This window comes from Hippoglossus hippoglossus, chromosome 18 (genome assembly GCF_009819705.1).
Source record: "Hippoglossus hippoglossus isolate fHipHip1 chromosome 18, fHipHip1.pri, whole genome shotgun sequence".
Classification (NCBI taxonomy): Eukaryota; Metazoa; Chordata; class Actinopteri; order Pleuronectiformes; family Pleuronectidae; genus Hippoglossus; species Hippoglossus hippoglossus.
In genome coordinates this window covers 6,572,446-6,597,279 of record NC_047168.1, presented here as the reverse complement: position 1 = coordinate 6,597,279, position 24,834 = coordinate 6,572,446, and the positions used below count along the sequence as shown (strand labels likewise).

Genomic DNA, 24,834 nt, shown 5'->3' with positions numbered 1-24,834 from the left:
ACTGAGGCCAAAAAAACATCACATTAGGATAATATATGAATTTATAAAAGCACCACCATGCTCTGCGTGCAACTCTTCACAGTAGCAGTTGATTCAGTCAGTCTGCTGAGAGAGTGTTTTAAAACTTGCGGTCAGACTAAATAAATGAAAAAGCGGCACCCCGGCTGACCCACCCTGAAGCTTCCGCTGCAGCTCTTTGGTCAGTGAACCCAGCACTGAGGCCTTTTAATGTGGTCTCTGTGTGGCAGGGTGGGCCAACTGAACAGGGAGGCCCGGGGGAGGAGGGTGTAGCAGGGGGGGACGTGTAGTGAGTTTCTCTGTCCCTAGTTGAGGCTCTAATCATGGGCATGGAAGGGCAGAGAACCAGCAGCCTGTTGCCGCAGCTCACGGTGGGTCTCTGAGCCGTGATTACAGGGTGTGTGTTGCAGCCCACAGGGGTTTGATCACAGGGATACGCTGGAGTCAGGGTGTGTGTGCGCTTCTGTGTGTGTGTCTTGGTGTGGGCACGGAGCTCTGACCATAGGGTGTGTTTGTGCGAGTGTGTGCATGCTTGGCAGAGAAAATTGCTGGGACTGCAGGGCTAAGAAAACAACCACAGGGCTATAAGAAGTACAAAAAGAGAAGACGCGGAGAGGCTGGAGGGGAACAGAGACAGGGAGTGACAGGGATGCTTAATGGCAGAATCGTGTGACGAAGAAACAGAGGCATGGAGGGAGAGAGAAAAAACAACAACAGGGGAGGAAAAAAAAGCAGAGAGGCAGAGGCAGCAGAGTTACAGCTGCTCCGGCTGAAAGCTGTTTTGTATTCGAGCATAGCGACAACTCCACCTTTCAATACCCCTGTCTAAACCAATACAATAAAACCTTTAACTGCAACTTTAGGTGTCAGGTCGCTGGCTTCCTCTTAGACCCACAAATCAATAGACTTTTATACAGCAACAATGCAAGACAAAAGCAAAGAGGAGCCAGAGGCAGGGATTAAAAATGGGTAAAAATTGTGTTTAGAGGAAGTCAGAGGTGCGTGTATGTGTGTGTGTGTGTGTGTGTGTGTGCGGCAGGCAAGTCAAAGTAATGTAGTACGAAGAAAAACGTCAATTGGCAAACTCCAGACGGAGGTTACCACATCGATTTTAATACATGTCTAGAGAACAACACACACGGGTCTGCAAAGCCCGCCCGCCCAAACACACACAACACGCACGCGCACACGCACACACACACAGAGAGAGGCTTTTAAAGTTGTTAAAGATGTTGACTTAAGCTACTTAACTTTGACTGCTCCGACATTAGAGGAGATGAAGAGAAGGGGGAGAGGGTTGAGGAGAGAGAAAAGAGGAGCAGGAGAAACGAGGCAGGACAGGGAGAGAGAGGAAAATTTAGGAGCAAGAGCACAAAATGAAAAAGATGGAGAGGGTGGATTTATTTTTCTCTCTTCTATTTCAACTTTATCTCTTTCTCTCTGTCAGGCACCGTCTCATCTTCTATTCATAATCCATTTGTCCAATGAATGTTTTCCTTTACAAATTAAACAACAAACAACAGACGGGTAACTACGCACACACACACTCACAGTAGCAGATGTTTTTTGAGTCTGAAAAGAAATGTTACAGAAACGCAAGGAAAAAATCTGAGAAAAACGAGATAGGAGGAACTATGTTTGGTATAAAATATGGATCTTGGTATTTAAAACTTCAGCGCAGACACGTGGCAGCAGAAAACAAATCAGTAGAAGAAAATCACAAATCAAACCCAACAACAAACCTCCCTTTTCTACTCCTGTAATTATTCTCTTTGATTCTTTATCTTTCTTTCTATTTTCCCGTGCCTCTCTGTCGTCTCCCCTTTGTTGCGCCTACAATGGTGCGGAGGGATCAAAAGTTGCTAAGGCAACAAACAGAGAGAAGAACGTAAAAAAACAAAACCCTGTCACAGAGACGGAGGAATCCTGACGTTCTGCGATGGAACGAAGAGAAAAATGGAGGAAGGCAGAGAAAGCGAGGGAAGTTAAAAGTGTTTATCTGCCCATTAGCAGGCTGCGTTTTTGAACCTGAAAGGATGTGGGGTGTGTAGGTGAGACAGGAAGACATCAGAGGAGGAAATGCCCCGGCATAGTCCTGAAGAGCTCAATGAAAAGCTGTGTTCCGACTGAATGTGGAAGCTTTTGTACAGTACTGCAACTCTAGACTGTAAAATGGGCGTGATGTGCAGGTTTTAATGATGGGATCCTCCATGTGATGGGAAAATAAATGTGTCACACTTAAACTGGCTGCTGCAATGTTAAGCTATAAGCAATATGCACACAGGCTGTATTGGAGGATGGAGAAGTGGTAAGTGGAGTTACACATTTGAGAAAATTGAAAATGAAAATTGTGGAAACACACATGCACAAGCTGAGGATAGCGAGCCAAGACACTCGCACACACACACACACTAATGCATCTATACGCACACGCACTGAAAGACACACACTTGCACACACACTGTCACGCACACGTACAGTGCTCGGCTCTTGGGGGATTTGGAGTTCAAAGGATGTTTTATTTCGGGAACAGCTTTGGGTTAGTCACCATACTCTGGTGACAGACGGAGAAACAGGTTGCAAATATCAAACCCTTTACAAGCAGTGTGACACGCACGCACACACCCATGCACGCTCACACACACACAGGCTCACACTCTCCCTTTCCTTGTATTTCCTTCCGTCTCTCTCTTTTAATTCCAGGAAACCTCTCACCAGGGAGAGAATGCGCTGTTTAAAACCTACAAGTTGACTTTTCCTTCACCAGCAACTAATGTACGATCACAGCTCCTCTGACAGCCGTGTCAAAAACAATGATGCTATGTTTGGGCTTCATTAACACAACACAACATGGCAGGTTGCTGGGATTACAACAACAGTAGTTAATACCTCCTACATTAGAAAACAGAGTCCTTCCCACTGAGTGAAGGGTTTCCCATTTAAGGTGTTGTTGTTTGCATTGCATGAGAATTCTCTATAGTTGACAATTTATATCACTTAGCAACCATCATTAGGCACAGCTTGCCACGTGTAGATGAGGCTGTATCAGAGCAAGTGGCAACCCATTCGTCGACTATGAGCTAAGGACACTGCACCCCCAACCTACACCTGCATGCAAACTGCACCCATTGGACTGTGCTAGCTGTCAATCACACAGTATGCACAACTCAATGTATACCGTGCTTTATCGTCTATTTTACTCTAAATGGGACCATAATAAACATCATGCTGTATTGAAGAAGACTTGAAACTATCTAGTGGAGTTGCCCTACACACACAAGGCAGTGATTGAACAGGCGTCGACACAGTTTGGAGGCAACACCTGTTTGAAATGTATAATGAGCAGCCAGGGGAGAGAGCCACACACACACACAAACACACACACAAAAACACACACAGACACACACACACACCTAACTGTCCGTGTCCTGGCTGTGATTCTGACTTGCAGGTCAGACGAAGGCTAAGAATAAACTGGTCCTGCTGAGCTTCTCTCTCTGTGTCAAACACACACTTGGAATACAACACACACTGTTCACTTTGCCTTCTGGAAGCAGACACGCACACACACAGGCACGCCGAACACACACACACACACCCTCATTAACAAAAAGACTGAGAAATAGATGGAGAAATCAGAGATGTAGACACAAAGAAAGGATGGAGCGAAAATCAGAAGTCTTGAACAAGAGAGAGATAGATAAAAGAAGTACTCGACTGAACAGACAGAGAATAATTTCTGGATTTATATAACAGGAGTCAACATTGTGAATCATATAGATTTACTTTGCTGTATGATGTATATATATGATTTCCCCACAGTGACACTGAATAAATTCCACTCAAGGGAGAAAATAACACACTGACATTAACATACTTAGACACACACACATTTCCTGTCCAAGTCATGAAGCACAGATATTTATCGTTTTCCTCTTGTTCTTATCCTTCGCTTTACAACTCCTCGCTTCTCCTTCTCCTACACTCTGTCCCTAGCTTGTTAAAAGACTGCACATGAAAAAATCATTTATCTTTGGGAATTGAGATGTCCACTTCAATTCACGTTTTAAGGCTCACTTTTTTTTAACATATCTACACTACCTTCCCCGTAATTTGAAGGACGGGGCTGCGTGCTGGTTAACAAGCAGTGGTACATTAGCGGACCTAAAGTTAAAGGGGAGACAATGTTTCTGAATGCTTTTAATCTCAGTTAACTAAAGCAGTTGAGACCCTCTTGACGTCAGCTGTCGGTGGCGCTGAGGATAATGGATTTAGAAATATAAATAACACAAGAATGAGAGCTTTAATAAAACATGTCGTTTTTCTTTCTGCAGATTCTGCACTACTTAGGCTCTAAGCCTCCTACAGGCCCTCATCGATCTACCTCTAAAGGAGACATATTAAGCTATTTCAATTTTTTCATGTCCTCATGCAACACAATTACATAATGCATAGCCGCTAATCTAACCTAACGCCCCCTCATGAAACCGGGTTAAACAAGTCCGGATGTCGACATAGCCGACATGCACTGGAACCGGCTGACCAATCATGACAGAGCAGACTGGGCTTTAGAGCCAGGCAAATGTATCAGTAGTGAACCTTCATGTCCTGTTCACTTCCAATATGTGCGCGGAGGCGATGAAAACATTTGTGCGAGGAGGCGATTAAAACATTTGCTTCCTGCGGCGAGGCAAATCGCTGGGTGGCTTCACCTGGAGTTCAACTTTGGTGAACTTTGATGCGTATGTGTGACTGGACCCCTATTGGGAGGGGGGCCATAAAGAGACAGGAGCTGAAAGTATTTCTGACAGAGGCTGAAAAGAGGAGCTGCAGCAATGAACAGTATGATGAAAGAACATTTGAACATGTAAACCTTTTCTGGTATTAACCCAAAATTAAATTGTGAACCTGAATATGAGCAGAATAGGTCTCCTTTAAGAGTATCTTCAGTATCGTGCTTTTGGGAGGCATCCTATTAACTTTAAAAATGATCATAGAATGGATTTTACAATCATCGTAGCCCAAAGATGCTTTCTGGAAACAGCGAGAGTGGACCTCCTGAGCGAGTCGTACACCCCATGACTAAACTGACCTTTATGTCTAATTATGGAGGAGCAGGTATCCACCTTGCTGAAGCAGAAATGAACGAAATGTCAAATCACTGTCAGCCCCTGTGAGCACTTCACTGAAACGGTATCTCTGACCTCTGACAAAAGGAAGCAGAGGAAAAGGAAAATTTATAGGAGTCCTTTTCCTTCTCCACTTCCTTCTCCTCCCCTCTGCTCTTGTCAGTTCAGCTCCAGTGACTTTCAGATTTTCTCCAAGAATGTTCAGCATCACTACCTCCACCCACCTAACACCACAACGCTGCAGTTTGCTCACACTTTTAGAAAAGGTTGTTCCAAACGTTTTTTCCAACAGACAGATTAATCAAGTGGCAGAAAAATATTGGCTTCCTTTAATGCACTAACTAACTCGACAAAAATAATAAATGAAAGGATCCTGGATGAGTGACATACTGTAGGAGGGACTAAACTCAGTGTAGGGAGTGTGTGGACATTGAGTTATGTCTGGGTTGCAATCCAGCTAAATTACCTTGGCAGTAGGTCCCTTCTGTCTGAGTAAAGAGTTCGACAGAGATGGATGCATGGAGATGATGAGGAGATGGATGAAATAGGAAGTGCAGAGAAAGACGGAGAGGTGAGAAAGAGAAGGTGGAGTAAAGTGAAAAGGTGTAAAGTACGGAGAGAAAGGCAAAAGGGAGGAAAGGGGTGAGGAAAGGTCTGTCAGTGTAAATAAGTAAAAGGTGAAATGCAGAAGGGAGGAAGATGCAAATGAAGAACAGTCACGGGTGTGCAGGAGCGAGGGATGAGGGAGGGGGAAAGACAGGAGATGACAGGGAGGTGAGGGTAGAGGAGGAGGTGAAGAAAGGAGGAGCAGAGAGGAATGACAAAACTCTGAAGAAAATCTAAAAATAAAAACCCACTGAAATAGGGGGGATGGGAGGAAGAGGTGAAGGGAAGAAAGGAGGAAATAAAGAAAGAAAGCACAAAGCAGGAGCAGCAAGAAAAGAAAAAAGATATTATAAGAGAGTGCAGACTGAATGAGTGGAGGATGACACCGGAGAGATGAGGGCAGAGAACAGACAGACGAGAAGAAAATAAGGGATAAATAAACAGAGAGAAAGAGCTTGTGGGATACTTGATAAAGAGAGAGGTAGTAATCCACCTTAAGCCTTAATTCAGGAACTGATTAGACCTCTTGGGAAAGAAAGGGGATGCATGGACGGATGGATGCTTGAAATAAGGTGTGTAGAGAAGGGAAGAGAGGTGAGAAAGAGAAGGTGGAGTAAGGTATAAAGAGGAAGGCAAAAAGGAGGATAAGGGGGAGGAAACGTCTGACGGTGTAATGGATGGATGGATTGAAATGAAACTACAGCATGCCTGGCAGTAAAAAGACAGACAGAAGGTATACGAAAGAAAAGGTACAAGCCGGGATGAGAGTTGACGGGTGGAGAGGGGGAGTTCACGCGATAAATGAAGAACGAGGGATAAACGGAGCACTGCAGAAAAGGTGGACAGGGGGAGGGAGACAACAGGAGAAACTGCTCAATATGTCAGTGGGGTTACCTCTCTCCACCCTATCCCTCACTCCCTCTCCTCACACTCTGCATCATCCGATCAATCCATCCTCACCTTTCGTCTAATTTCATTTCACTCATCAAGCTGTTCCAGAGCAACGTCTCTTTCGTCCAGTGTCTGATACCCTTAACTATAATAATAATTCACACCTAGCAGAGGAATATGCTTCGAGTTGCTCATTGTTTACTCTTGACCCACAAACTTGAACTCTATTTGGGGCAAAACATCTCCATAATCCTCTTGTAGCAAACGCAGCAACAGTAGTTTCACTTTCAGCTAATCTAATCGGCAGCAATCTCCACTCCGCTCACATCAGCCCTGTATTTAGTTTCCTGTAGTGACACATAAGCGGCGGACTCTTACTGGTGTACCTGAGGGCAGCGTTGATCCTGCACTATATCTCCATCTTATCTCCCGGTCTCCTCCCTCCCGCTGTAGCTCCCACTCACTCCGCTCTCAACCCCTCATGGCCTCACTGTCGCAGCAGTGATTGCATCAGGGATTGTACATAATTACACACACGCACAGAAACACACACAGACACACACACACACACTGCCCTTGTAATGACACTTCTACCTAGAGGCTGGCTGGTATCAGATGGCAAACTTCTTGTGCATGAAGCCATAAACTGAGTTTGTGTATGGCACAGACACACACACAGGTATACTGCTTTACTTGTGAGGACCCTAAATGACATAAAGCATTTCCTAGTCCATAACTAGAGTATATACCTAATCTCAGCTCTTGACCATTGAGTGTGTATTTTCTATTATTGCATTTTTGTACTTAGTATTGAATTGTAACTATTGTATCATATCCATCATATCCATCTATCTATCTATCTATCTATCTATCTATCCACCCATCCACCCATCCTTTCTATCTAAGATCTATCTTTCAACTTAAACCTAATGCCACACTCACATTTGAGAAAACCGTTCTTGCAATTAACATATACAACGACAAATGGAGTTCTTACAAGAACTGCAAGATTATGCACACACTCCATCTTCTTAGTCTTTCTCCGAGGGCGAGACACAGACAAACAGCTTTTGAACAGCCTTGCCAACATTTGCTGCCCCTAAACACGCAAGCACACACATTCTGTACACACAATAACACACACATCTGTACCATTATACTCGCCAGGATGCTCACGGACATAAATGTGCTGACTGTGGTCATGTCATAAGAATTATGACCCTGACTTTAACCTTGTGAATCAAACAGCACCTCGAGGAAGTGCGAAATGTCCTCACTTTGCATGAACACCCTCACTGTTACCTTCTGAAGCTCTTAATTGATTCCCATGCACAGAGATATACAAGACCACACACACACTCTCACGCACATACACAGAACACTTGCTTCATGGGCCCCAGGAGGCGTCGAGTAAAACTGCATTCCCCACCGCTTTACGTATTGGTCAATTTAACACCGCTAACATCAGCATATTAAAAATGCATGCGCCTAAGGATGCAAAAGCAACTGTGTGTGTGTGAGTGTGTGTATGTGTATGCACACGCGCTTACCAGAATGAGAAGGCAGAGTAGCCTATCTTACAGAGGGGCATTATCACACTGTTCTCTACACAATTGAGCTATTTATTCTGTGCATGTTAAAACGCTCAATCAACCTACAAGGTGTTTGTTGAACGGGCAGGAATCAGACAAAAAGCACAGAGAGAGGGGAATGTATAATTTGTAATAAAAAAGGTGTCACTTTTTTTAGCATGACTTGAATTGAAGGTATAAGGTGAAGATGTATTGAGTTGTGTAGACGTGTATTATAGAGAAACCGGGGATATCACTCAAAAAACCTGTCTCTGGTATCATCAAGATTTCACTCTACGTATCGGTGAAGGAAAGATATAACACACTGTGGATTAAACTGTTCCAAAAGGCGTTTTTTGGAGTTACAGCTGCTGCTACTGACAACATCTCTGTACTCACATGGTCTCATCATTCTGAAACTCCAGCTTGCCAGATGACAGTTCGTAGTCCTCCCCTCCTCTGGCAGTGCCATCCACTGTCCGATAGGGGACGGCTACGAGGCCCCGGGCCCCTGAAGTCCTGAGCACCTTCACCTCCATCACACCTATGCTCTCGCTCACTCTCTGACTGGCACACTCAAAGGTAAAGATACCTGGGAAAGAAGGAAAGAGAGAGAATGCATTACCTCCCCCGGGGAAAAGCACAGGAGAGATTTGAAAGATGAGGCTGCTATCACCAGCTTGCACTCCAAGGTGTAGGGTATATAAAGTGAGAGGCTAATAGATTACCACCCACTCTCTCTAGATAAAAGATAATAAGCATTAAGTGAACACCCACTCATCCCCCCTCGCACTTCAACTCTCTTTAGTTGTTATCAAAGTCCTGTAAATGAAAAAGTGGATCGCGAGCTGGAACTCTTTAAACGTTCCTGTGATACCTTTTGTGGATGTCCTGGGAGTACAGGCTGTACAACCGAGAGGATTTAACACAAAGCTGAAGCAAAAACATGCTGCACACGTTTCTAACAGACCTACAGAACGTGTTCATAACAGCTACTCGTGCTGTTTTCACATTTTCTGGTTTGCATGTAAAAGCTCAATCAGAAGATTTAAGTTAAGCTGAAATGAACAGACTTCCATAAAACTTTGATGCAGATCTGGACAAAGGTGCAGATGTGGTGCAGGATTTTTTTCTATCCCTTTTCTCTTATGACATTTTCACAGATTTCTCACAGAAATAATTCATGGATCATAAAAAAATGTCAGGCATTTTTAGGGGACTAGAATCTATGAGTGTGTGAAATTTGGTGCAGCTAGATTGAGTTTAAGGAGACCGTTCGGAGGAATGTGGTCTAGGGAGTGCAATTCTAGTTTTAACTTGACACAAAAACAAAAATGATTTCTCCATTATTTACTTGTTTATTTTTCTGGAATAACAGTACCCCTCCAATTTAGTGTATTATTATTAAGTGGGCATTCATTTTCGGTACCACTGACAAAGGAACTACATTGATCAAAATTGTCACTTCAGCTCCAACATCCACACATGCAGGCAGCTAACCAGCTGGACGCTCTGTTGTTACAATTTAAAAATAAAGAGCTGAAGAAACTCAAAATTTCAAGACAACTCACTGCACCGGATTTAAAATTTTGAAATCAACTCAGGTTATGAAGCAAATTGCAATTGGCACATTACTTAAGCCAATTGATAATCTTGGGTTCTTATCCTTTAAAATTATACATAAATAAATAGACTGCATTTATACAGCTAGTCTAGTCTAGTTTAGAAAAGTCAGTAGTCAAGTCAGTATGAGGCACGTTCACAAACATAGATTCATACAGCACTTCTATAAGCAATGTTTTTTCTTTCTCACATCCTTCACACACTGTCGGCAGAGCACTGAGGGGCTAGTTGGGGTTGCCCCAGGACACTTTAGCATGTGGACTGGAGTAGCCTGGGATCGATTCATCATTCTTCTTGTTAGTGGGCGACCCCACTCTCCCTCCTGGGCCCCAGCCGTACAAAGGTATGATCGCTGCAGAGCCAGAATTTCTATACTAAATTCAACAAACTCACTTTTAGGACGTCACATTCTCCCTTGACTTAGCATGTGGACACAAACCTCTGCAGAAATGATCAGTAGACCCCAGTCTTTGTGCATATCCCTGCTAAATTGCTCTGTAGACCCCGTTTTGAACCTCGCAAATGAAAGTTAATAAAGTTATCGTTAAGTTTAAAATGGCAATAAATATTCTTTCTTCACCCAGCCGAGCAATTTCAAGTTTGTATCATGATTCAATTTAAGTTATCAGTGAGAGGACTTTCCTTTAACAAGATTTTACCTGCGTGATCGTCATCATAGATGGTCACTGTGGCTGTGTGGTTGTCGCCCAGCACAGCTTTAGGGGTGACACTGGTATCCAGAGGGGCGGTGCCGATCTCAGGATAACCAACCAATCGAGGGTTACTGAGGTGGACGTAGAAATACTCATCCTCCTCAAAGATGTCGTCATCAATCACTCCGACTGTGATCTCTGGTAAGGGGATTGTTTAGTTATTTGATTTCAATAATACATCTTAAAATCATATTTTGGTTGAAGCCAGCAGAAAAATGTATATGCAGATGGCCTGTGCTAATTGAGCTTCAGGCTCGGTGACATGTTTTTTGAAAATATGCCATGACTCGTTGCTGTCAGTGTTGTTTTTACCTTTGAGGGTCTCTCCAGGCTTAAACATCAGTGTTCCCTCTGCGAACTCATAATCTGAACCTGCGTTTGCTGTACCGTCCTCTGTGCGATAATCCACCTGAGGGAGATAGCAACGCAGAGAGATGAGAAGTGGGGCGAGGGAGCGAGAAAAAAAACGAGCCGTCAAAGATGAAACAGAAAAGTGAAAAGATGTGAAAAAGAGCAGATAGGCACAAAGGGAGGGGAAGAATGTAGATGGAGGAGGAGAAGAGAGATAGAGGAGGATGGCAAAAGAAGAGAAGCATTTTGGGAAGATGGGAACAGAGGGTGAGAGAGAGCGAGAAAAACAGCTTCATTAAACCGAGCCCTGTGGTCAGATACAGTCTGATAATAATGACTTTGAAGATAGTAAAACAAAACTTTCCCTGTATCCTCTCCGTTCTGTCTGTCCTCTCGCCATCTGCTTGGTTGTTTACCCTCCTCCACCCCACACAGAGCCGTACAAACATGTTTACTTTACTTCTAGTCACGAAAGGATGATCACATTCTGTCATCTTTCTCGAAAAATTGGAAAAAAAGAAAATCTGTTTGTGGGAAAAGCTGAATCAGCGTTCAATGTGCTGCCATTGTAGTCCTCAGCATCCACTCTATTTTTAGCACTTCATGAAATGTGCATAGGGGACAAAGCTCTTAACTTATTTTTGAATACATCCATTACACCGGCTGATATTGCTGTGAATTTAAAATATATCACAAGGAGGGTCAAGTGTTTTTAAATTACACATAAAAGTAACATTTAAATGTTATGTGGATATGGATAGATATAGTTGAACTTACTGTCTAATTGTCAGTGACAGCCAATGACTGTACATAAAGATAGACAATGTGACCGCTCCTGAAAAATTAAGCCATCTTGATTTCCTCCTCGCTGCAGCACAGGTCATAAACCTTACCACCTCCATGTTAGCTGAATGCACATGACCAAAAAAAAAATCATTTCAAGTTCACACCAAATACAAAAAGATATGAAGTTGATTTCCATCATTTTGGGTGGATCGTGTCATGCTGATGTATGTTCAAGTGTTGGTTTTCCTGATAAGTTTGGTTATACACAGATATTTGATGTTATTAAAAAGTGGTGTGAGAACTGAAATTGGCTGTGGCTCCACTCTCAGATCCCTACCCACAGTTTCTGGCTAGACATCACCAGTACAATATGGCAGCACTTATATCCTTCATATTTTGGCTTCATGTTTCTACAGTGGGAGTAAAGTGTACACATGCTTTCCATCTTTATATTCAGATGTTAGTTCAAGCAGACAGCTGCCTTCAGTGCGCATCTCCAAAACCCCACAGTGCACTACCTGCCCTTCAGCACGCAATGAAATTAGAAACTAGTTAGTGAACAGAGAGGCACATTCAGCAGCTAGAGATATTTCCCTTAGGAGTTCATGAAGTGCAAAACAAAGTTTAAGGAGAGATAATATTGCAAATTCATCAGGTGAATCCAAATTAAAGCTGCCGAGTGTCGGCCGGATGTGGCAGTATACTGTATAGCAACTTTGCTAGAGATGATGAATATTATCAGAGTTGTATTAACAGCTTGTTTCCATTAAGTTAGCCGTTCTTTGATGAATGAAAAAGTTGACTTTAAATTAGTGGGCCTAATTTTTTTTTATTTGCATGCTTCCTGGCCAAATTGCTAAACTTTAAAAGAGGATAAATTACTATGTTTATTTCCTTGACCTTTATTCGGTCAATCGTGGGTAGATTGTTGGAAATGTTGCCCAGTCCAAGAAGTTGGCCACTGAGTTCATGTCGCCTTGTTGATTAATTCTGCTGGGAGCATTTCTTCATCTTTAATGCGCTGCTCTGACACCACGCCTGAAGAGCCTGTGCCGAGGCTAAACAGGCCACTTGACTTGGCAGCTACAGCCTTCAGTAGGCGCCACACTGAGGCCACGCCATCAGCACAACACTGATGTTGCAGCATAGTTTCATTTGTAAGAGGAGGAATAGAGGAGAGACAGCAAAGCCCCTGTAGTAAAAGCGAGAAGATCAGGTATCATTCCACTGACACAGACCGTCCATGGGAGGCTTGAAATAAAATATCTTATTCAGTGGATCAGCCGGCCGTTAAACCCCCGATCAATGAGAAAGATGTGTTTTTGGAGATTCAACTCAGAGAGAAGCTGAAATCTGAAAATCTCTAAGGTGTTTTCTATTGTGTCTCCCAGTTCTCCACTATTCAACTTGCATCCCTTTACCAGCATCACACCACAGTGTCAAGGGGAAGAAGATGATTTGATAAAGTAAGATTAGAGTAAAAGTGCAACAGTGCCTCTTTGCATATCTCCCTCAAACATACACTCTCATTCATTCAGTCCACACGCACCTTGACGGTAACTCCGGGGTCTCCTCCGTGTCTGCCGACGGTCAGCTTCAGGGAGCCACAATTTTCGAAGCACTGGTACAACGCGGGTTCAAAATCCAACCTGATGGTGTGAGGGTCGTCCTCCTGGGCTTGGGTCTCATGGCTGCTCACCACCTGGAAAAACAACACAGTATCAGTTTAACTGCCTTAAATGTCATTATAACCCTAACCCTTTAGTTAACAAATTATTCATATGATATATTTTTCAGCACAGTGGTCTGTTTTTGCATTAAAAGTCTGATACGAATGTGCGCTTATTTTGTACAATGTCATATACTTGCACAGTTGGATGGTGGATTAAATGACAATGATGTGGAGAGAAGCTAAGGCAAATAAATCCAACACTAACAGAAAAACTACGGTGACGTGTATTTCCTGGAGGGAATGGTAAACAGATTCAGTGTGGTCTCCTGCTGTGAATTTTCAGTTAAATGGAGAATGGAGGAATATTTACTCTACATGCTTTTATCCAAAACGACTTAAGATATTGCACTTGTGTGTGTGTGTGTGTGTGTGTGTGTGTGTGTGTCTCACCTTGCGAGCCTGGTCGGCGGCGTGCTTCTTGAGGATGTTGCCGGCTCCAATCATCATCCTGGTTGCCTGGATACGATAGAACGCCCTGCTCTTCTGCTGCTGCATCAGGACCTGATCAACAAACGCACACAAAAGGTAATCTATCAACAAAGTGATTTATTGTTCCTATCGCTTTAATTCATGACTTAATTTGTTTTCCCTGACTTGTCCCACTTTCATTATGGCTTTCACTTTCAAACTGTCAGATGCAATTGGAAGGTTAAGCAGTGAATCTCTCGTGGGAAATTCGGCTCATGCCTCCGCAGGGAGGTTAGAGGTCCAAGGTCACCTACAGATTCACTGAGTTAATTAAGGAAACTTCAAAAGGGTCGAGCCCAGTTCCTGCACTTGGAGAGGAGGGATGTGTATTTATCTTGTGGTGTTTGAGCTTGAAAAAGTTGCTGTCAGGACACAGAAAATAAATGAGTACATGAGTGGAATCTCGCTGAAAAAGAATAATTGGACCTTGTAGAAATCCACTTTCTCTCAAAATCGACTCTGCGAAAACACACACTCGACTGTATTCCGCTGGCAAACTTGAAATCTAATGAGCCTTATCAATCTATACTTAATGATTTCAATAAAAAAGTATGGGTGACTAGCCATTTGATATCCTAATGATCCGCCAAATTGAAAATAAAGAAATTGGCCACTCTAGCTGTGGCGATCATTAGATTACATCTGGCATCGGAGCTGGAGAACACTGCAATCTATTTAAATTAAAAGGAAGTGAGCCGGAAACTTTCAAATCTGATGGAAGGAATCGATAATCTCTAGTTAAGTTAAAGCTTGATCGTTTTTTTGCTGAGCAAGCTGCTCTATCCGAGTCCAATTCCCCCTGACCCCTTAGTGGAAAAATAACACTACTTAAAATTCCATCACAACCACAAGAACCTCAATTTACCTTGTCAGGTTTAATCTGTAGAGCAGCTGCCATTCTTATTTAAAGCTGAAGGCTGAGGGAGGAGCTGGAAAGGGAGGGAGCTCTGAATTGTGCTCTTTTTCCTCCCTCCTTTCCTTCTTTTCTTCTCTCCCAAAGAATTAAGACCAAGAAATTGTGGATATCACTTAACAAATCTACAATTAACTCGAGGCCCACTTCCTATAGGTTTTTGCAAAGCTTTTAACTGCATCTCATTTTAAAGCCTCAAAGCCTTAATGCATTTTGTGGTTGCTGCTATTTACAGCTGATTGTAAAATGGTGTTATTTGTTTTTTAGGTGATGATGTCCGAAACTCACCAACGCATGTATGAAAATCTTCACCAACTTTCAATTTTTTTTTCCTCCGACTCAATATGGTGTTCATGTGAATCTTTCCAGTCAGGAACACATTTTCTAAATATTCTGACAGCTCGCAAACACATTGGAAGTTGTTACATTGTGCTGCTGCAGGAGGAGAGGTGAAGCTGTGCAGCCACAAGCATGTACCTTTTGTCTGACTTCTTATGGTTTGATTCCCTGACTTTTTTCCTGATGAATCTGCCTGCCCCTTGAAACTCGAACTGGACCATCTTGTTCTCCTCAGACCATTTAGTCAGAACATTACATGACACGAGGAATGCCCATAAAAACAGTTTTCCTCTAAATGTGTTTGTTTAGATCATTAGGGACTTACTCAGCCAATTCAATTAATTTCTCCAGTTGCAGTAGCAGACATAAATAGTGAGATTAATTCTATTTACTGATGCAGTTATGCAAAGATCAGCCAGTGAAATACAAAATAATTTGTTAAATGGCTCGAAAGTTGCTCTGGAACATTTAGAAATGTTCTCTGTATAACAGCTCTGCTGTCACCTTCAACAACTGTCACCTTGTTAACACCTTGACGCTGTCACCCTCAGAGGAGTCACATATGAAAAGTGATGCCTGACATTGTGGCTGCGACTGATTCATTCTGTAAATATAGGACTTGAGAAGCTCAGAAACTCTGTGAAACTAAATTTTAGGAGTGAAGTCAACAGAAGTGGAGACAGAATGTTGAGAGAAATTAAGAGTTGTTTTCAATTCAGTTGTTTTCTTCATTCATCCCTCATCAGCTGTAAGTGCACAAGTCCACACATCCTTTGAATTGCCCTTCGGGGATAAATAAAGTTGTTTTGAATTTCTAAGCTGACACTTCAAACAGGAAACTCCTCTGATAATAATTTTCACACTGTGCTGCTGTAGCTCTCTGCAACGTCCTATTTAGTTTTGGGTTTCATCGAACTGTCAATTAACTCTTTCTGTCCATGTGTGTGGTTGTGAAAGGAATAGGCTGAAACAGCTTGTCTAGCGCAAAAATCACCTGGTTTACAGCACATCTACACCGACGTTGGCCTGTATCACGAAAAGCTCTCTAATCTTTTTGTCGTTTTAAGTTGACATGTTCATCGCTGTCTTCTACATGTATGGCTCCTCTTTTCATCCTAAGATATTTGTATTATTTTCGTTTTTTTCAGTTACACGTCCTGCTGTGTTCTCTCATGGGCTCACTCTGTCATTTTTCGCACATTTACTCAGGGGCCGGCTGGGAAATATCCAGAAAATATCCTTTCTTAAACATTTGTTTTCTCACATACTGGAAAATATCAGGAAGATATCTGGACTTCATGTCTGAAAGCGGCGTTAGTTACCTGCTGGTAAACAGCATCAACAGGAAGCCACTGCATATCAAAAGTGCACAGGCATATTTCCCTAAATCTACATAGCTAGCATGTGTTGGCGTGTTTATGTAGCCACCTAACCTGATAATTAGCCATCTCAATTAGCTGCTCCATGTCTTTATCCGGGTGCCTCTGCTTCAGCTCCTTCAGCGTCTTCGCCATGTCCCTCCTGGCCTCGTCCTCCTCGTCCTTCGCTCTTCCCTCCTCCCTCATCCCTCCGTCCATCCCACCGTGACAGTTCAGCGCCATCTGTCCGTCCAGCTCCAGCATGTCCATCTTGGTGAACCCACCTGGACCCAGCGCTCCACCTCCTCCGTCCACGCCCCTGATCCCTTCGTCTGCACTGCCCTCCGTCTCGATGATGATGCCGCGGTTCTTGTCGGCACGGTAGCGCTTGCGGACGTACTTGTAGATGAGGAGACGCCGGTCGGCCACCCAGGCCTGGACCACGCAGAGTGGGAAGTAGAGGAAGGTCAGCACGGCCTCCCAAACCTAGAGGAGAGAAGAGACAGGGTTCCTTTTTCCGTCCTCTCTTTACTTCCTTACCATACCTGCAAAAACAACTTTCGCTTTTTCCATAAAGCTTTCTCCTCTTTCCATCCTCACCTCCACCTCCCCAGGTGAGAAGACATTCAGAATCAAGTAGAGCCAGATGTAGGCAAAGATGCTCCACGCTGCCGTGACGAAAAACACCCGAAGGTGTTTGATTTTGCGCGTCTCTCCATCGGGAACCACGTACACACACAGGGCGATGATGACGAACATGTTGAAGGCAGCACTGCCCACGATGGTGCTGGGACCCAGGGAACCGGCCTCGAAATCGTGACCGCACACCTGTAGGTACGGTGAAGATCTGATTAGCGTGTTCCAATTACATTCTGTATTAGTTATTCTAATGTGTAACCACCCGGGTCATATTGTGCCAACCTCAATAACGGACAGCAGGATCTCTGGGGCGCTAGAACCCAAGGCCATTAGAGTGAGATTAGAGACGGTCTCGTTCCAGATCCTGACCGTGGTCGTGGTCGTCTCACCGTTTGGCCTCTTAATGGTGATCTCTTTCTCCTGGGAGGTTATGACCTGCAGACAGAGAGAGGAGAGGAAAAGAAAAGAAAAGAAAAGAAAAGAAAAGAAAAGAAAAGAGTGGTACATAAGGAGAGGAAAGGAAAGGAAAGGAAAAGACAGCATAATAAATAACATATCGTATCAGAAATACAATTGACATCCTAACTTATGAGTTATATGAGTATTACTTCATCTACTATAAGGTAATGTAATATCATGTAGAAACCATAGACTGTAAATAAAGATGGCCGACGCATCTCCAATTTCTCCTGTTATTAAAAAATGAAGCGTTTTTATAGCATCGAATAACTAATTAAAATCAAACTTAGCAGAAAAATGAAAACTTGAGCAAACATCAGTGTGATAAGAACTACCTAAAAGGACAGAAACCATATTTGCGAAAAATGTATTTAACGTGTTATTAAATTAAAACCCAATATATGACCTTTAATTTATACTTATATACTGCGGTCAACCACCAGGGGGCAATCAAGATGATTTGGCATGACTTTTAGGGGGCTGTCATGTCATCCATCCATGTATACAATCTATGGGAGAAAATACTAAGCATGTTTTGCCTACCTCTATAGACGACATGAACCGGTCGGCTATGATGCTCATGCCCAGGAACATGTAGATGAGCGCTACGAAGTAAACGATGGCCCGGGCCACTTTGTCCCCTACAGAGGGGTTCTGAGGGTTCCACACGGGCAGCACCACTCCTGCAAGGGATTATCAAACAAGAGTATTGCAGCAAAAACATTATTTGGTTGGGACAATTTTGTGAAATAATCTCACTAATCCTTCCCTCTCTGATCTCTGTGATGCTTTAAACTAGTGTGTTAGCACCTGGCAGTTGGCAAATAAATCTGCATCTTGTTGTTTCCACAGCTTGTGGACAGGTCGCACAGATTAATCTGGCAAAAATATGAAGTGATACACTGGTACCACACGATAAATATACAACAGAGTCTATGGAGCTGAGCTGTGGAGTAAATCCAAAGCATGTTTCTGTATGATTTCAATCCATCCATCCATCTATCCATTATCTACTGCTCATCCTGTAAGGGCTTCTATATGTTTGATAAAGAAATACTATTTTTAAAATATTATGGATAGAATACCATGAAATAGAGCTTAGACTGATCATGAACTGTTTCTCCTATCTGAATACAAACTGTATTTATCAGGCCCAAGTCCAATTTATTTTTCTCTTTCTGCTCTATACATAATCTGTGGATAATACAACCTAGAGGGTGGAGACTATTAAATCTGCAGATACTATCAGTGACTACTTTTAAATTCATTAATGCAGTCCAGCTATATGATTCAATACATCTACTGCGTCCATTGTAGCATAAATATTATATAAGATCATGAATGTCATGTTTAATCATTGTTTCTTAGAGAAGGCGTAATGGAGATTATTGAATTATCAAGTTTGTTCATTCAAGGAGGGAAGATGGTACTGATGCAGTGTTTCCTCTGAGATTACACTGTAATGTTGTGTTTTTTTATCAGATATCAGTATTAAAAGGTGGACTTGACAGATTTCAAACATCATTATGTGTTGTTCTCATGAATGCTGCTAATATCCATTACATGGCTGGTACACAGCTTTTAACCCATTCTCCTACTTAGCCGAAGCTGCACTAGCTGAAAGGGTTAAGCACAGATATCTATCCTATGTAAATCGTGTTAATTCATTCTTTTGTGCATTCAACGGCGGTGTGCTCACAGATAAGACCAAACCCACCTTCCTGACAGGCGTCTCCACTCGATGAGCAGTTTTTCTCCTCTGAACCCGCATGGACCGATGCGGGACACGACAGGAGCAGGAGGAAAGAGAGGGAGAAGAAGAGGAGGGATGAGGAGAGGCGGGTGGCGGGAGAGGATGGAGGTGCAGACATGGCGGCCGGAGCCATTTCTGCCGATGCAGCCGGGCCCTCACTGGACTCTACTGGTTTCTACTGGGTCGGCTCAGTGTGGGGGTCACGTCCAAGACCTGGAGACAAGAGAAGAGGAGTTACTCAACACTTCAATCAAACCACGTTTCATTTAATTTATTATTACAAAAACACCTTCTGGGGAGGGGACAGCCATACAGAGACGTCATTAAATGCTGTGCAACAGGCATGATTCTTGTATTCATATAAATGGCCACATTTTACAACACAGCAGACATCAAACTTGAACAGCAACATCCTGTATTTCAAAGCAGCATGTCACCGTATTCAGCTATGGACGGTTCACACACGGAATGCTGGTTTATTCCTCATCAGAAGACACATCTACGCTACACAGGTATAGGAGGAGTTAATGGCAGCGGAGATTTGCCTGCTGGTACCCGCCCTGTAGCTAATGGCCGCTAGCTCCAAGAGCAGCGACTGTAAACCTGTTCTATAAAGAACTTTGCTGTTTGGCTTTGAGGCCATTAGTATAGAAATCAGAAATAGTTTTTTGAGACATGGCGGTGAAGTGCCGGTCACCAATATGTCTGATCATCAGACACAGAAAAAAATCATACAATAAAAAATGAAATCAAGTATCATTCAAAAAGGTTTAATTTTTAATTAATTAATATATTTCTATTCTTTTGTCTTGTAGTTACAGCCCCTGCCACTGCTGAGGGTGCTGCAGCAAATGCACCAATTTACAGCCTCCCTGCCTACTGCTAATTTGAAATAAGCTCATGTTCCTCCAATTACAAGGTGAGGAAAAACAATCCTGGACTCAGTGGCCTTGTCAGCAGAGCCCCATTCTTCATTTTTAGTGGATTTCACTGAAACATGGTTGCAAAGTGCTTCTTGGTGGATTAAAAAGCGATCAAAGGGAATGAAAAAGTAATAAAAGCCAATAATTGAAGGCGATTACATCACATCGAGTCTACAAAAACAAGTCTGAGAACTGATGATTCATGTATAGCCAGCATCTGTAATAAAGTTAAGATAATAAAGTCTGTAATGAAGCTGAAGGAGATGTAGCAGGTCCCAGCTGCTCAGGAGACAGAACAAAATCTATCCATCCTGTTTTAGTCCAGACTGGAGAACAGTGAAAAACATATTTTTTTAACAGGACCACAGAGGAGGCAGAAGACACACATTCGTAAAGTGCTCTTTATACAAAAACAATTATAAAGTTCTTAAGTCCATGGACCTAAGAAGTTTATTATTGTTTTTGTCTTTTTTTCCAGACAATCACATGGTGTAAAATGTCTTGCTTTGTTTCTAAAACTCTTGAAATCAAGTGTGATGGTGGATAAAGGGGAACATGGTTGCAGTAATCTGGTGGGTTTTATAATTGTTTTTTATAATTGTCCAATAGAGTAGCTCCACATGAAGACTAATGGTATGTGGCCACTTGGTGAGATTATTATATTATATAATATTTAATTATTTAACTATGGTTAAATGTTTAAGACATCATCCGTCTCGAGAAAAACTTAATTCCTTCACTCTGCAAGATTTCCCTCACAATATACTTGTGTTTACTTTGCCCCTAAATTGCCAAAAAGTTAGTTAATGCAGGATTAAGAGTAGTATCAATAATATAGTTGGGGTTGTCTCTTGCTGTCTGTCCAGAAGAAAAAACAAGTTCAATATCTGGCCAACGAGGCTCCGCTACAAATCCCCAGTGCACGATTAATGCCTCTTTCACCTCTGTTAACATGCTCTCATATGAACAGTACTGTTTGGCACAAACCGCAACAACAATAACATTTAAACAGATTTTTTCAGTGCTCCCACCATTCCCTAGCGGAAATAATGGCCTTGAAACAAGTGTTTCGTGGGTGAATAATGACACTAGTCATTACAGACCTCTGCGTGTGTGTGTGCAGCCAGCTGTAAATGCTGCGAAGCCGAGTTTGTCAATAAGCGTAAGCTGAGCTGAGAGGAGGCAGCCGCACAACAGCGATGTGTTTCCACCACGAGGAAGCAGAGATAATACGTTGAGAGTGAGAAGGGACTGAAAACTTGGTGGAAAGGCAGTTTGTGTTATGTCAAATAAAAAAAACAGCAACAGACACACAACAGTGGACGGTAGGTGGATACACACGCACACACACGCACACAAACAACATAGAGACAAATACACAAACACAAACTTGATGTTGCTGACCTTGTACTCGCACACACACTCAGGGTTTGTCAGCCTTGAACGGAAAAATTGCTGACCCCTTCTTCACACAAACACACTGACACACCCCTCCACACACACACACACACACACACACACACACACACACACACACACACACACACACACACACACACACACACACACACACACACACACACACACACACACACAAGCACAGTTAGTCATCTGTTGTGACATTAGCAGAGTTGTTGACCCTGTTATCATCCGTCTTCCAGGGTCTCGCTACAATGACAACAACCTGTCACTTCGATACTCGGCTCCCCTCTCTCCTGCACCACCCATCCCTGCTACCTACTCCCCCGTCTCCCTCCTCTAGCTCAGTCTCTCTCCTCCATCTTCCTTTCTTTCTTTCTTTTATTCTCTTCGGTCAGTAGTCACACTTCACTCTTATCACAAACTATCACTTACACTAAAATGTAAACAATGTCGTCAGGAATCAACTGTTAAACTCAGAATTGTAAGTAGAAGATAATGTGGGATCTTCTGACGTTAGAAAACATGATTTATTTCTTTGAATCATCATAGTAATTATCTCGCAGACAGAGATGCAGAAGCGATCACACATGCTTTTATTACCTCACGCCTCCATTACTGCAACAGCCTTTTCTCTGGTCTTAATCAGAAAAACCCTCAAACGATTGCAGCCTGTACAAGATTCAGCAGCTGGGCTTTTAACTAGAGCTAAGAGAGATGAGCACATTCCACCTGTTTTATGTTTTTACATCCTCTCCCTGTTTGTTCCAGGATTTATTTAAAAATGATATTGATTACTTTTAAGTCTCTTCATGGTCGGGCCTGTATTTAGACAATTTGTTTTCTTGTTGTGCAGGACTTTGTACCTTGTGTAGAAAAGTGCTCTATAAATAAAGCTATTATTATTGAAGTTATTAAAAAAAATCAATGGTGAGACATTGATGATAGTTAAAATGCTCCCTCCACTTTCTCAGCCGTCTTCTTTTACCTGTTCCATTCTTATTCTCTTGCTGTCTTTCCTTCTCCATCTGCACCTCCTCCTCCTCCTCTCCCTTTCTGTCAGCCTCTTTCACCTGCTGCTCATCCTCTCATCCCCTCTCCGTCTCCCTGTACATGCATAAGTTAAACTCTTGTCGCCCTCCGTCTCTTTCTCGCTCTTTCTCTCCATTCGTCTGCCTACGCACACGCTCACCACTTCACGTCTCTAGCACCTCTCCATATCCACCCGCTCGATCTCTCTTTTCACACCTCCTCTCGGCCCGGACCTTATCGCTCCTAACATGTCGTCCTCGTCTGTAAACAAATCTGGGGCCCTTGTAGCGCACAATATGTGTATTTTCTGGCACAAATATAGCTAATGATAGTAAAAGTAAATAATGGCTTGTCCTGGAAAGGTAGTTGTGGAGTATATAGTGTAAATTCATGGATATAGATCCATCCATCCATTCATTATCTCTACTGCTTAGCCCTCGAGGGTTGCGGGGGCCTGACATCTGGCGAGAGGCAGGGTACTCCCTCGACATTTCAAACCATAAATTCTGAGAGTAAATACAAATGGCTACACGATGCACGGTGCTTTACATCAACGTTGCCATATTAATGCTACAAACAGCTATTAGTCTGATTTTCAGAGCCAAGTTAAGAGCAACCTTTAATGACAGCACTGCATTAATGGAAGCTGCACCATTCATTGAGCAAATTAAAACCAGAGGGAAACACTGAAGGCAGCAAAATGAAAGTTTCACTGTAAATCTGAACATCAGCAGAAGATGCTCCACTGAGTCATCATCATCAACTAAAGTGGAACATTTGTCGAAGATGGAGCATGTGCTTATCTTGTGAATTGATCCATCCACTGAAACTGCACACTTGATAATACAGAATTCACGGTCTAAACACACATTACTGAGGGAGACATGTTGGAATTCTATGCTGACAATTATTTATTTTCCCCTTTGTTAAGCCAGTGAGTTTGAAACTGTGTCCTAATGATCCTTGTACATGTACGTATCTATGTGTGCATGTGTGTGTGTGTTCCTTATAACCACAGGGCTGATCCTTGTAAGACGTTAATCATAGTGACAGATCATACATGCACACATGCCACGAGCTGTCCTGACTTTTCTCAACACTAACAGTGATGCTTAAGCACATGTGAGCGTGCAAGCAGACATGTGTGTTAACGTGTGGCTGCACACACACAGAAACACACACACACAAACTGTGCGACACATTCACAAAAACACCAACACACAAACTGAGCGACACATTCACAAACACACAGCTGCGATTGTTAGTTTTCTCTGCTTTCGATCCAACCGACAGATGTTCAGAGTGTTGAGTGATTGATGTCTTCAAGCATTTCAGCTTCAGAGACAATGTTGTAAACATGCATCACTCATTTATCCTATTAACTGATCCAACACACACACACACAACATTGTCTCTGAAGCTTAAATGCTTGAAGACATCAATATAATGAGCAAGAAGAAGAAGATGAAGAGGAGAGAAGAGGAGATATGCTAATTTCTGTATCATTGACAACACCCAGAGACATAACAAAGTATACATGCCACCAAAACATGTCTTAAGCATTACATAAATAGTAGTAAATGAACTATAACATGATTAAGATCTACCTAAACCTATTTAAGACCTTGTATGTTATGTTTGAACATATTTAAATTTACTCAATTATTCAATTTTAGACCACTGAAAACCTGATAACAAGAACCATACATAGAAATTACGATCTGTTATGTTTCAGCAAATAAAAAAGCAGAAAGGACGTCCAAACAATAAACAGTCTTGAGGAAAACAAATGAGCTGCCCAGACTGATAAAGTTTGCCTCTAAAGTGAGTTAGGACACTGTTGGGTGTAGTGTTTGCTAGAAGCGCTGGGGGATGAGATGAAGGCCGACAACACACATATTCACACCCACTGTACAGCACATCTCACACACACACACACGCGCACACACGCACACACACACACACACGCACAAGCTTCGACCCGCTTATTGAAAACAGTAAGGGCACTGACCATGGTTGTTGATTCATATCACATCAGCAATGCTTTGCCGCTTGGCTGTCATTTGGCACCATGAATCAACAAACACACACACACACACACACACACACAC

General features: G+C 42.7%; 1 protein-coding gene across 6 annotated transcripts in view; it reads right to left on the bottom strand.

The window, feature by feature from the left end:
• slc8a4b (solute carrier family 8 member 4b) overlaps positions 1 to 24,834 on the bottom strand; it is a 105,438-nt gene that overhangs the window by 28,490 nt on the left and 52,114 nt on the right. For 5 of the 6 annotated variants that reach the window (XR_004612010.1, XM_034569461.1, XM_034569458.1 and 2 more), the window contains 10 exons: positions 19,314 to 19,562; positions 18,140 to 18,279; positions 17,420 to 17,572; positions 17,099 to 17,326; positions 16,574 to 16,984; positions 13,811 to 13,921; positions 13,238 to 13,390; positions 10,864 to 10,960; positions 10,498 to 10,689; positions 8,615 to 8,807 (listed from right to left, as the gene is read on the bottom strand). Coding sequence is in view for 5 of the 6 variants with exons in the window: in XM_034569461.1 (XP_034425352.1) it covers positions 8,615 to 8,807; positions 10,498 to 10,689; positions 10,864 to 10,960; positions 13,238 to 13,390; positions 13,811 to 13,921; positions 16,574 to 16,984; positions 17,099 to 17,326; positions 17,420 to 17,572; positions 18,140 to 18,279; positions 19,314 to 19,482 (1,847 nt within the window). In the remaining variant the exon portion in view is untranslated. Of the gene's footprint in view, positions 1 to 8,614; positions 8,808 to 10,497; positions 10,690 to 10,863; positions 10,961 to 13,237; positions 13,391 to 13,810; positions 13,922 to 16,573; positions 16,985 to 17,098; positions 17,327 to 17,419; positions 17,573 to 18,139; positions 18,280 to 19,313; positions 19,563 to 21,676; positions 21,754 to 24,834 lie in introns of those variants that run through there. The other variant, XM_034569460.1, reaches the window with a different exon arrangement.